This window comes from Accipiter gentilis, chromosome 1 (genome assembly GCF_929443795.1).
Source record: "Accipiter gentilis chromosome 1, bAccGen1.1, whole genome shotgun sequence".
In the NCBI taxonomy this organism is placed as follows: domain Eukaryota; kingdom Metazoa; phylum Chordata; class Aves; order Accipitriformes; family Accipitridae; genus Astur; species Astur gentilis.
In genome coordinates, this window is record NC_064880.1 from 11,263,037 (window position 1) to 11,277,342 (window position 14,306).

The 14,306-nt window shown below is 42.5% G+C and overlaps 1 protein-coding gene across 6 annotated transcripts in view; it reads right to left on the bottom strand.

Moving 5' to 3' along the window:
* The window catches only part of PCNT (pericentrin), a 115,244-nt gene that overhangs the window by 69,963 nt on the left and 30,975 nt on the right, over positions 1-14,306 (bottom strand). For all 6 annotated transcript variants that reach the window (XM_049810810.1, XM_049810792.1, XM_049810784.1 and 3 more), the window contains 4 exons: positions 6,463-6,938; positions 4,601-5,177; positions 3,243-3,476; positions 1,399-1,563 (listed from right to left, as the gene is read on the bottom strand). In XM_049810810.1, coding sequence (XP_049666767.1) covers positions 1,399-1,563; positions 3,243-3,476; positions 4,601-5,177; positions 6,463-6,938 — 1,452 coding nt within the window. The remainder of the gene's footprint in view (positions 1-1,398; positions 1,564-3,242; positions 3,477-4,600; positions 5,178-6,462; positions 6,939-14,306) is intronic.

Consider the following 14,306-nt stretch of genomic DNA (forward strand, 5'->3'; position numbering starts at 1 on the left):
TGTATCGGACCATGACACAGCTCAGCCTGACATTGCAAAGAGATCCAGCCAGTCTCTTCTGGGACAAAACATGGATCATCAAGTTAATGAGGAAAAAAAAAAAAATCCCAAAAGACACAGCTGTACTAGCAGTAGAATTACCCCTGGCAAAATTTCAATAAAAAGAGAGGTTTCTGGTGTCCCAAATGCTAACTAAAGCACCTTGGCAGCACAAGAGAGAGAAAAACAGGAATCACTTCTGGGGTATATGCATAACAGTCAGTCCAGTCCCAGCTTCTGTGGACTGAAGGCTGGGGTTCAGCTGAGGACAGCAATGCCAAATATAACCCAGCAGCTTTTCAGGATACGCTTGTGTCCTCTGTTTCAAAAGACAGCTGCACCAGACAGAGCGGTCAAAGAATGACCAGGACTCCACAAAGGGCCAGAGTCGGGAAACAGGAGAAATTTTCTGCATGTCTGCAGCATCCAGTTCTAGAGAATTGTGGAATGGTTAGGAAGAGTCCCACCTGAGGTTGGAGTGCTGACAGGAACAGTAAGGATCTGGTGAAATCTCCCTAGGAGAAGCAAACAAGGGGAAGGTACTTGATCTAATCTTTGTGCTCAACACATACTCAGTACAGTGATAACACTGAGATGAATGTAAGCACTATTCTCAGCATGTTGGCGTGTTTCCTTCTCTCTTCTGACACAGCATGTGTCTTCTCCATTCATTTAATAGCTCAACATGCAATTGTCACCTAACCGATGAACGGATTTTGCACAAGGCTCAGAAGATGACAGGCAATTACTACATCATACACAAGGGCAACCAAAGATACTTTTCAGGGATAAGCATCTTGAAGATGCTTATCAAGATGCAAGTTTGGAATTCAAATGATGAACCCAAGAAAGCAGAAATTAAGAACAACTTAAAAAAAAAATCTCATGCACAAAGTGCTCACTGTCATCACACTCTTGGTAAAAGCTTAGGTAACACTGGATGTGGTTTTGCCACATATACACAAGCACAGTAGATAAGGGATGATAAGGGCATAGTCTCTGCAGATACCAAGAAGAAAAAGTTTCAAATGACAAACTGAATATAAACATAAACAAGGAATATTGCTTAGAGCAAATACTTTCCACTGATTTTTTTTGTTTTATTTGAAGGACACTACTTCACATCCAATTCAGGATTTTAAGACAATGCTGTAGTAAATACCATAACTGCTTACAGAACAACACATTGTTTCTGATACTGCTTTTCTAGCCCCAACGTTGTGAAGCAAGGAAGATACCTAACTCAGATTGTCATTTTGGAGTCATACGGCTGAAGAAGAAAAACGTATACCAATTGTTCTTTTTCAGCAAACCACACTACCAGTGTATATGCTGAAGTTGATTTTAATCAGACCATACCTTCAGCTGTGCAATCTGTTGTTCAAGCAGTACCTCCGACTGACACTTCAGCAGCTCAATCTCTTCCTGGAACTGAAGCTGCTGCTTCAATTTTACCTCCTCAAATTCAGCCAGAAGAGCTGTTCGCACAGTTTCTACTTCAGAGGCCGATGCAGAAGCATACATCTGCAGACAAGTAATAAAAAATATTTTAGCCATAGTGTTATAATTAAGGAAAAAATAAAACCAAACCAAAACCAAACCATCAAGCTCAACCAAATTCTTAAAGAGTATTTTCACAATAGTTCTCCCCAATCCTCAAAGTCACACAGATCTGCTATCTATCATCATGCTGACTATAGAAAAAAGCAAGTTGATAAAAATAGGTAAGAAGCAGCAAGACATTAGGTAGCAAGTATCTCCTGTATTCATGAGAGCACCAGTTCAGACTAACAAAGTACTCCCTACTTGTTCTTTCCAACAGTCACTTCCCTAAGAGAAATTGAAAGAACTAAGGAAGAAAAAGGGGGAGAGAAACACAGGGAAAACCTATTTTGTTAAGACATGATTTCTCTTGTTCAAATGAGATTAAACATTATGCAGCCATGTTTAATGCAATTATCCTAAGATATTGCAAAGAAGTCCATCAAAAATACCAGAGAAATGCTTGGTGGGTTTTTTGTTTGTTTAGGTTTTTTTTCTATTACTGTTTCCAAGAAGAGTCACTGTAGTCATCAAAATAGAGATAAATCCTGTTTCTAGAATGAAGGTCTTAAAAATTTAATAATCACAAGAACTTCCCAGAAAACTAACAAAACTATCTTCCTAGGCAAGCTATTCTTCTAAAAGTAAAGAGAGTTTGCAATGTAGTCCAGTCAGCTAGAAATCACTACCCACTCTAAGGCCTGACAGTCCAAAAGGGGATCTCCTTAAACCTAAATGGTTTTTGTGAGGTGCACCAGGTAATAGCAAAGTACACCAGTGATTAGGGAGTTATTTGACACGCTATCCATTTTTCAGATTAGTAAGTGAAAAAGCAAAAGTAAGTTACATATTAACGTAACATATGTTGTTGGGTTATAGCTGGATAAAGCCCATTTTGTTTGTGACTTCTAATATATAAATGTAATATCCAATATAGAAAAGTGAAAAGTCTTGATCACTTGTGGCTGCTTGCACCAACATAAGTCAGATCGTATAAAAGACTGAATAAATAGGAGATCTTATTCCATTTCAATGTTTAAAGAGAACTTAGTGTAGATCATCAAATTTTTAGCCTTCAGTATGGAAGTAAACATCATCAAGCTTACACATAAACATTCCCTACATGAAGAAATGGTAAAGCTTTAAGGGCAACTAGGAAAATTTACAAACCTCACTGAGAAAAGATATTTGGAAAAGTATTACCTACTATAATTTCTCTAAGAAAAGAAGAAATCAATGTTAGCAAACGTTGTTCACTTAAAGCCTGAAGTGAGCAGTTACTTTCCATAAATGGTTAATGACCTAACTTATTACCTATTAGTTTTCTATCAAAATAGCAGTTTTAAAATTTTGAATTAAATTCAGCAGGAACTCAAAGGAAAGCAGTACGATCCCCCCTCACTCCCCCAGTAAAGACAGTGCTGCAATCATGGATTTAAATTTTAAAAATTCAGGGTAATACACATATATGAATTCTCTTAAGTCCTTTTAGATAAAGCAAGTGTTAAAAGTGTTAACTTTGTCTCTTATCTACTAGCACTATTTAAAAAAATGCAAAAAGCATCTAGATATATAGCCTTACTTCTGAGGTTAATAAAACTGAATTTCCTTTATCATAAAGTATGGATTATTTAGGGTTTAGGTATTAGCAACATTTTGACCTCTTGCTCGTGTTCATGGTGTGCTTTTAGTTTCCCCAATTCTTTTTCCAGCTCCCTGGAGAATTCTTCTTTATGTTTCTTAATTTCTGCCTCATGAAGATCCTGAAATTCTTGGAGTGCTTTTCTATGTTTTTCCTCCATATGCAATACTTCCTCACGTAATATATCCAGAGCCAGACGTTTTTCTTCTTCCAGCAGCCTCCTTTGATTTTGAAGAGCTGTGTTTAAATCATCCTGTATAAGCATTAATTAAAAGTAAGCACAAATACTTTTGCAACTCATTTGTAAAGCGCATGTCCTGCTGTATCAAAGCTTTTTAAGTAAACAGAAACCATATTGCCTCATGAATGATGAGAACACATACATATACACACTCTTGGTATCATTGAAATGGGTTTATTTCTCCTATCTAGTAAAAGTTTTGTAAATCCCCTACTTATTCCTCTACCCATGACAGCACTCCCCATCAGTACCATCTTCAACTTTTTCTTTTTGAAGTTCTTTCCACTCAAGAACAATTAAAATGCAGATTTAAGATTAGTTAGCAAAGATAGGATAGAAGAAAAATACCCACCTTTCCCCCTGCAAGACCTTCCTCTTAGTCTTTGTGGGCACAGAAACAATGTATAATCATAAATTTGGGAAGTGGGCATGGAGACAGACAAATCTGAAAAACAGTACATCGCTCTCTGGAAGGCTCTGGAGTTTTAGCCGTGAGCTGAGCCTTCTTACCTCTTTGACTTGGAAAACTCTTGGGATCATTTTTTTCCCCATACGAACTCTAAAAAGAGCTCAAACCTCTGCCCTATCAAGAGTAAAGCTATGGCCTTCTGTTACAGGTCCCAAGACAAGACCCACTCACCCATGACCTGCTCCCAAAATCCCATCTGGCCCCTTTAGAGATACCTTTCTTCTATTCTTCCCCTTGAGACTGTGCTACTGGGGAGGAACTTTAGATTCCTACAGATGTAGCTTAACCTACAGAATAACATTTACTTTGTTCTAATCACTTCTGAAGAATTACATGGTAACCCTACCAGGAAAAGAAGCTCTGAGCTGCAAAATGGAGACCCTCCAATCTGAACTTTGTTAAAAAATATTTACCTCATTTGTAACTTTTCCATACACTGAGATAGAAAACTCATTAGTCTGAGCATTCCCGGGGGAGGGGGGGGCGACAGATGGACTTAATTTTCACCTTCAGTTTCCTATTTCAGCTCACAATATGGCCATACACAAGTATTAGTGCTGGCACAAAAGAGGTTGTAGAAACACACCCAAAGAACAAATGAAAAGGTGATCCCACACAATGTACCATGAAAGTTCACCTTCTATGCCAAATTTTCTTTCTGACTCACCTTATGAGCTTCTTCTGCTTCAACAGCCATGGCTTTAAGTTTTTCCATATGAACAGTAGCTAGCTCTATTTTCAAATTATTTTGGGAAAGCTGAAGTTCTTCACCATGCTTTAATTTCAACATCTCTATCTCCTGAGCCAAGCACACTTGATCCATTTTATCCTTTTCACGGAGCTGTTCTGTGTGCTGCAGCTGTAGCTTCTCAAGAACCTGACTGTGTTCATCTCTTATATTCTGAATTTCAGATAGGTAGGACGACTCCAAGGAATCCAGATTTGATAAGTGTTTAGCCTCCAGCTCATCAATTTGTGCCTGATGCTTTGTCTGTAGTTCAGCAACACAAGCTTCAAGCTGAATCTGCTGTTTACTTTCTAGTGTAGATTTAAGTGTCTCCATTTCGGCATGATGCTTTGTCTGAAACTCAGCTGTAAGAGACAAAATTTGCTGCTTATGCTTCTCCTGTAACTGCTGACTTTGGAGTTCCAGCTCATTGACATGTTTCTTTTTCAGCTCTTGAAGAATAATCTCTTGCTCAGTTGTGAATTTCTGGGTCATAGCTTTGTGTTCCTCCATAAACCTATATTATTTCCAAGAAAGTTAAGAGAACATTGTCAAAAAGGCATTTTTTTAAAAAATAATTGAACTAATAAATAAAAATCAAAGAAAAATAAGTAGGCCTTACTCAGCCTCCACAAATTTTACTTTATGTTTAAAATACAGAACTAATTAAAAGCAAGCCACAACGATGATTTCATAGCCACAAAATTAAAGGTTTATGCAATGTCACTTGGTAGTATCTGGTTTTTACTAGGTAGACTGGCACCCCTATTAAATTACTCACTAATACAGAGCAACATACAAACATCGTTCACTGTCTCTCTGTTTCAGAAAATACTGCCATATGAGAGCATCTAGGACATAGTATATACATTGTCTACATTTCAAAGCGTTGTCTGCAAGTAAACAAACTGTCATAAGAAACATATCTAAAAACATCTGGTTAAGATTGAGACATAAAACCACTGTGGAAGTACGTGTGGAATGCTTGGGGGCTCCTCAAAACTCATCTCAGCTCTCCAAGGTCTGCTTAAAGCTTGATGCAGAAGATTTAGTACCTAAAGTGCTGCAATTTACTCTAATCATTAACTATAGTATTTTGGCTAGAGATACCAATAATTAAAAAGTGATTGGTTATTTAAAGGCTAAGTTCCTGCTTTCAGTGTTTTCTTACTGCAATTATTTCCCCTACCTTGTTCTGTGAGCCTATGTTTGGGGAGGAAAGAAGGGATAAATTTGAAACAGTGCATGCAAATACAGATATGTAGTTGTTTGAGTATATCCTTTAATACACTTAAAAACAATGGAGGTAGGAAAAATTGAACAGTTACAACTTTCATGTCTAATGAGAACTGAAGAATACTATATGTGGCCCATCAACCTCAGCATTCAGTGGTTAACACAAGTTTCATTCACCAGGAAAAACCTGCTCAAATTAATGTGAATTGTTTGAAAACTTTTGAATAAATTTAGAGAATTTTTCCACTTACATGTCCTGTAACATTTCCCCTCCTCCAAGGCTAGTATACAATTTTCAGCTGGGTGTTGTATTCTTAACTGTAACAGGCAGAACTTGACTGAACTTCATTTGATTTGCTAGACTAAATGCATGTACATGAAGCAAAATAAACCATAATGGACAGCATTACTGATCCTTGGGAGAGTAAGCTTTACATGTATAAGTTAGTTGGTGCCATCAAGTGACAAACCTATATCACTACCACTCATTAAGTTTAAAATAAGAAAAAGCAACAATAACAATGACTGAACTGGTAAGTCAAAGTGCTCAAATACTCAGGACTTACTTGTTTTGTGCTTCCATAAGTTTCCATGCACATTCTTCCTGCAGACAAAGTGTGGCCTTTTCCACCTCTTTTGCCATGAGCGCTTTGGCTGCCTGCAGGTCAGTGTCATACTGCTCATGAGATTTCTGCATAGCCTGTGCACTTGCTAGGCTGTCCTCTAGCTGCTGCAGGCTGTTTTGCTGCTCTTTAACCAGCTTCTCCAATTCTAGAATTTTGGCAGCTTGGTGATCTTGAAGTTGATTCATTTCAGCTTCCCGAAGTTCAAACTCCTTTTGTAAATTCTGCTTCTCATATTCCGCTCTGTTTTGCAGTTCTATACGCAACAATGATAACTTCTCTTCTGCTTGGATTCTCTGGTCCTCACTTTCACATTTCCATTTCTCCTCTTTTTCTTTGTACATAGTCTCTATTTTCTGGACTTCTTCTCTGGCTTCCCTTAATTTATTCTTGTGATCCTCAGCAATTTTATATTTTACCTGTGAACAGTTATTAAAAAAAATGCATAAAATACCAAAACCAAACTGAAGTGTGTGAACATTCACAGGCATTTACGGTCTTGGACAGATTAAATTCCTGCAGTGAAGTAACCTTTCCAAATAAAAGTAAGGCTGAAATGTCAATTCATAGGTACTTGAATTCAACACATTAAGAATTAATTGGGGTAAGGAAGATAAGAAAAAAATTAAGGCAAAATTCTAGAATTAATATGGTACTCTATGTTGTTTTCTCTTGGGGCCACTTTTCTTCATTTCAGGACTTTTATAAAGCTATGAGCACCTTAGGTAATTATATTGAGCATGCTTGAAAATCCCTTTTAAATCTCTCCTTATACATGCCAGTGGTATTTTATATGCAGTGTCCAAATCCATGGCAAGGGCAGATCTCGTACATAGCATAAAAGCAAAATAAAAAGCATGTAGCATAAAAACAGAAGCCAAAGCACCAAATGATTGCTCAATGACAAAAGGCAAAAAAAAGACACTAAAAATACAGTAGAGGTAAACAGGTAAACAAATAAACAGTAGGCTAAGAAAACAACAGGGTCATCTCTTAAAAGAAAATTAAAAGTGAGAAGTCACATGGGAGCATTAGTATAAAGTATACATTTCAGTTTTCACTTAGGTTTGTTTTGAACAAATACTTAAGCATTCATTTATGCTACAACCTAAATGAAGAGGCAGAAAAGAAAGGCAAAAACCCTAGATTTTGATTCACACAATCCATGAAATCTTTTGTGGGAGGCACTGGCAATAGACACGCAATTGAGGAAATCAGTTCACTCCATTTCTGAAAGCGAGAGACCAGAAGGCAAACAAAATATGTATTTCCAGGCAGAGGGTCAGCATGCGAGACAAGCTCATTTCAAACACCGCATTCTGTATATGCTTATCTTTTACGCAGCCAGCAGTGCCACAAACAAGATAACCATGTGCAGTAAGAGGAAAGCAACAGTATCGAAAGCTTCACTACTGGAAGCTTCAGCTGAGTCTCCGTGTTATCTACAGTCAGTCTGCAATTGTTTTCTCTGGCCTTCTCTGCCAGTTTTTAAGTCTGGAAAAGGATACACATACCTCTCTCTCTTTAAAAAGGGAGAAAAGGAGGACTTGAGAAATCAGAGCTTCACCCGTCTAATTCTCAGAAGCATTCAAATATTGGAAAAAATTAAGCAATGAATTAATATCCAATCTGAGTTTATCCTCAGATGGGAGAGCTGATTTAACAGGTAAGAGGGAAGGTGCCAGATATGGTTCTCTCAACTCCAAGATTTTGACGGTAAAGGTATAAGAGCTACACCAAAGCAAAGTAAAAGCAGAAATCTGTAGCCCAATTCTCTCTTCTTACCTCAAAAAATGGTCTGAAAAATTGTTTCTGGTTATTTGCTTTAAGAGACAGTCCTATCAAAATCAGAAATTTCTTAGAGGAAACCTGTTCAGCAGAGGGGCTTTATCTATCTGCCACAGCACTTTCTGCTGTATTCTCCATTACCACACGACATGTCACAGTATGCAAGTTCACCATGTTACTTCTGCACCAGGACACTACGATGTACTTACTGCAGGGAGATGTTTAGGATGAAGAACATTTGTACGTGCCTGTATTGCAGTGGTATACATATGCTTGACACACATCAATATAAAAGGTGGACTGGATCAACCCTTAAAGCACCTGCCTTCCCACACTATTTGTGCTCTTAAATAAAAGTTCACCTGCAGAGAAACTAAGCGTTTAACATTTTAAATGCTCTGAACTTGACTTGTATTCCAGTATTTGTGTGTATCCATGCCAGTCCATTTAAAGCTGAAGCTACTGTCGTGGTTTCAGCCCGGCCGGTAACAAAGGACCACGCAGCCGCTCGCTCACTCCTCCGCCCCCCTCCGGTGGGATGGGGAGGAGACGGAGGAGAGAAAAGGAAAAGAAACTGGAACCTCGAGGGTTGAGATAAAGGCAGTTTACTGGGACAAACACAAAAGAGATTACAACAACAACAACGGCACTAATGAAAAAAAGGTATACAAAAAGAGTGATGCACAGTGCAACTGCTCACCACCCGGGACCCGACGCTCCGCCACTTCCCCCACCGAAAAAACAGAGACCACCCCCCGGCCCGCTCCCCATTTATATACTGGGCAGGATGTCACATGGTATGGAATAGCTCCTTGGCTAGTTCAGGTCAGCTGCCCCGGCTATGCCCCCACCTCCCAGGTTCCTGTAAAAATTAACTCTATCCCAGCTGAACCCAGGACATTATCCACCCCTTATTCTATACCATCTACATCATGCCCAGATCTTACTTTTTTTATTTTTTTCCAATCAACCACTACAACTTTCCTTGTCTTATATATAAGTATATGGACTCCACCCCCTGACCTCGCACACACACACATGGTGTTCCTTTAGCCTATGGGCTATCCCTCTAATGTGTCCATCAATTTTGGGGCTCTATCTGTTGTAACAGTTCTTCAGGATAAGAGAGAGATGGTGTGAGATGTTGGGTTGTTGTACGCTGCCTCTGGAACTTGTGGCTAGTACATTTGGTGCAACTCATGCCCCTGGTCTGCAGGTCGAAGATGTTGATCTTGAGGAAATTGGTGGGTGCCAGTTCAAGTTCTATCGCTGTTGTACTTGGCTCAGTTTCAAAAGTCCATCCTGTAGTCATTTGGATAATTCTCACAATAATACCCTTGATATGGCATATAGACACTATAGATACAATGACATGCATTGGCAGGTTATTTAGCAGTTAAATATCATACAGCCCAATTCACTGGCTATTCTCTCCCAAAATCAAATCTCCCTGAGGTACACATCGAACCTCCCCATCCTTCTGCATCACCCACCAGGTGTACCCAGGTCCTTGAGCAAAAACAACCCCTTGAATGGGTTTGCTTCTGCTTGAGGGAGGACTAACCCAGACTGTCTTTCCTAACATACTCCTCATGCGCACTACAGGGACTTTATCCCCTTCTACAGTATGTGGATCTCTTGGTTGGGCGGGGCCAGCCCGATTGGCGGATCCTCTAGTATTAACTAACCAGGTGGCTTTTGTTAAATGTGTATCCCAATGCTTGAAAGTTCCACCCCCCATCGCTCTCAATGTAGTTTTCAGCAGTCCATTGTACCGTTCAATTTTCCCGGAGGCTGGTGCGTGATAAGGGATGTGATACACCCACTCAATGCCATGTTCTTTGGCCCAGGTGTCTACGAGGTTGTTTCGGAAGTGAGTCCCGTTGTCCGACTCGATTCTTTCTGGGGTGCCGTGTTGCCATAAAATTTTCTCTTCAAGGCCCAGGATAGTGTTCTGGGCAGTGGCATGGGACACAGGGTATGTTTCCAGCCACCCAGTGGTTGCTTCCACCATTGTAAGCACATGGCACTTGCCTTGGCGTGTTCGTGGGAGTGTGATATAGTCAATCTGCCAGGCCTCCCACTGTTTATATTTCAGCCATCGTCCTCCATGCGACAGGGGTTTTTGCCGCTTGGCTTGCTTAATTGCAGCACATGTTTCACATTCATGGATGACCTGTGAGATAGTGTCCATGGTCAAGTCCACCCCTCGATCTCGAGCCCATCTATATGTTGCATCTCTTCCCTGATGGCCTGAGGTATCGTGGGCCCACTGAGCCATAAATAGCTCACCTCTACGTTGCCAGTCCAGGTCCACCTGAGACACTTCAATCTTGGCGGCCTGATCTGCCTGGTGGTTGTTTTGATGTTCTTCAGTGGCTCGACTCTTGGGTACATGAGCATCTACGTGACGTACTTTTACCACTAGCTTCTCTATCCGAACAGCGATATCTTGCCACAGTGCGGCAGCCCAGATGGGTTTACCTCTGCGCTGCCAGTTGCCCTTCTTCCATTGCTGTAGCCACCCCCATAGGGCATTTGCCACCATCCACGAGTCAGTATAGAGATAGAGCACTGGCCACTTTTCTCTTTCAGCAATGTCTAACGCTAGCTGGATGGCTTTCACCTCTGCAAACTGACTCGATTCACCTTCTCCTTCAGCAGTTTCTGCGACTAGTCGTGTAGGACTCCATACAGCAGCCTTCCACCTTCGATGTTTTCCCACAATGCGACAGGACCCATCAGTGAACAGGGCATATTGCCTCTCATTTTCTGGCAGTTTATTATACAGCGGGGCTTCTTCGGCCCGTGTCACCTCTTTCTCTGGCGACATTCCAAAATCTTTGCCTTCTGGCCAGTCCGTAATCACTTCTAACATTCCTGGGCGACCGGGGTTTCCTATGCGAGCTCGCTGTGTGATCAGTGCGATCCACTTACTCCACGTGGCGTCAGTCGCGTGATGCGTAGAGGAAACTTTCCCTTTGAACATCCAGCCCAGCACTGGCAGTCGAGGTGCTAAGAAGAGCTGTGTTTCAGTACCAACCACTTCTGAGGCGGCTCGAACTCCTTCATATGCTGCCAAGATCTCTTTTTCAGTTGGAGTATAGCGAGCCTCGGATCCTCGATATCCCCGACTCCAAAACCCCAGAGGTCGGCCACGGGTCTCCCCAGGTGCTTTCTGCCAAAGGCTCCAGGTAGGGCCATTCTCCCCAGCTGCAGTGTAGAGCATATTTTTAATATCTTGTCCTGTCCGGACTGGCCCAAGAGCTACTGCGTGAACAATCTCCTGCTTAATCTGTTCAAAGGCTTGTCGTTGCTCAGGCCCCCATTTAAAATCGTTCTTCTTCCGAGTAACTTGGTAGAGAGGGCTTACAATTTGACTGTAATTTGGAATATGCATTCTCCAAAAACCCACAACACCTAAGAAAGCCTGTGTTTCCTTTTTATTAGTCGGTGAGGACATAGCTGCTATTTTGTTGATGACGTCCACAGGGATCTGACGACGCCCATCTTGCCATTTTACTCCTAAGAACTGGATCTCCTGTGCAGGTCCCTTGACCTTACTTTCTTTTATGGCAAAACCAGCCTTCAAAAGGATTTGGATTATTTTCTTCCCTTTCTCAAAAACTTCTTCTGCCGTGTTGCCCCATACGATGATGTCATCAATATATTGCAGGTGCTCTGGAGCTTCACCTTTTTCTAGTGCAGCCTGGATCAGTCCATGACAAATGGTGGGGCTGTGTTTCCACCCCTGGGGCAGTCGATTCCAGGTGTACTGGACGCCCCTCCAAGTGAAAGCAAACTGAGGCCTGCACTCCGCTGCCAAGGGAATGGAGAAAAATGCATTAGCAATGTCAATTGTGGCATACCACTTAGCTGCCTTTGATTCCAGTTCATATTGAAGCTCTAACATATCTGGCACAGCAGCGCTTAGCGGTGGCGTGACTTCATTCAGCCCACGATAATCTACTGTTAGTCGCCATTCCCCATTGGATTTCTGCACGGGCCATATGGGACTATTAAAGGGTGAGTGAGTCTTGCTGATCACTCCTTGGCTCTCCAGTTGGCAAATCAGCTTATGGATTGGGATCAGGGAGTCTCGGTTGGTGCGATATTGTCGCCGGTGCACCGTCGTGGTAGCAATTGGCACCTGTTGTTCTTCAACCTTCAGCAACCCCACAACCGAAGGGTCTTGGGAGAGACCCGGCAGGGTAGACAGCTGTTCAATCTCCTCCGTCTCCAATGCAGCTATACCAAAGGCCCAACGGTACCCTTTTGGGTCCTTGAAATACCCCCTCCTGAGATAATCTATACCAAGGATGCACGGGGCCTCTGGGCCAGTCGCAATGGGGTGTTTATGCCACTCATTCCCGGTTAGACTCATTTCAGCTTCCAATACGGTTAGCTCTTGGGATCCCCCTGTCACACCAGAGATACAGATGGGTTCTGCCCCTTTATAACTAGATGGCATTAGGGTACATTGTGCACCAGTGTCCACTAGAGCCTTATATTCCTGTGGGTCTGATGTGCCAGGCCATCGAATCCACACTGTCCAGTAGACTCGGTTGTCCCTCTCCTCCACCTGGCTGGAGGCAGGGCCCCTCTAATCCTGGTTAGAACATCCGTTACTCACTTTCTGCACACGTAAATCGGAAGTCCCTTCAAGGGGATCAGAAATGAGATCAGCCCATCTACTGCGTCTGGGGGACTGCTCACGGGAAACTGGAGCAGCAGTTTTCCAAGAATTCTCTTTTCTGGTTGCTTTTTCTCGCAACTCCTGTACCCGTGCATCCAAGACTGAAGTGGGTTTTCCATCCCACTTCCTCATGTCCTCTCCATGGTCACGCAGGTAAAACCACAGGTTAGCCCGTCGAGTGTACTTTCTCTCTCCTCTCTCTTGGGCAGAGGAACGCTTACTCCCAATAACTGCGATGCGGGCCTGTACAGGTGAGGAGGAGGACAGATCCACTTTGAATTGCTGGAACTCTCGGGACAACTCCTCCACAGCTGAGACACAGGCCCGTAGGGAGGAAGAGAGACTCCCTTCGTATTGCCGGAGTTGGACAGCCAATTCATCCACCGTTTGTCCATAGCCTTCTCTCCAGGACATTACTGCCAATGAGTTGGCATAGGTTGGTGGTGCACTTCGTAGAAACTTCCGCCACATGGGTTGTGTGCATTGGACTTCATCTGGATCTGTGGGTGACTGCGCATTTTCTGGATCATTGTAAATCACCTCCAGCACGGCTAATTCTCTCAGGTACTGAATACCTCTCTCCATGGTGGTCCACTTGCCTTGGTGACATGTAACTTCATCCCTGAAGGGGTATCTTTCCTTTACACCTAACAAAAGTCGCCTCCAGAGGCTGAGGACTTGTGTTTTTCTCCCAATCGCCTTGTCGATGCCCCCTTCCCTAGACAGAGATCCCAGCTGCTTGGCTTCCTTACCCTCTAATTCCACACTACTAGCCCCGCTATCCCAGCATCGGAGCAGCCAGGTAACAATGTGCTCACCTGGGTGGCGGCTAAAATCTTTTCGCATGTCACGCAACTCACTCATGGATAGAGATCGGGTAATTATTTCAGGTTCTGCCTCTACCTCCTGTTCTCGCGATGACCCTGGTTCATCTTCATCTCTCGCTAAGCGAACTGATTTCTTTGTGTGTTTCTTTTTCTGTACAGGGGCGACTGATACTGGCACAGGCTGGTTCTCTGGTTCAGCTGCAGTGTCTGTCACCGGGGTAGGGGTAGTCATGGTACCTGTTGTCGTGGTAGGGGCAGCCACGGTGCTTGTTGTCGGGGTAGGGGCAGCCACGGTGTCTGTTGTCAGGGTTTGGGTAGCCACGGTACATGTTGTCCTGTTTTCCATCTTTTCCCCCTTTTCCCCCCGAGGGTGCTGCATAATATCAAGCAGTGTTTGGTAGATATTGGCCAGAGCCCAGCACAGTGCAGCGAGTTGTATGTCTTTGGAATAGCCACAGCATTTTTCTTTCAAATAT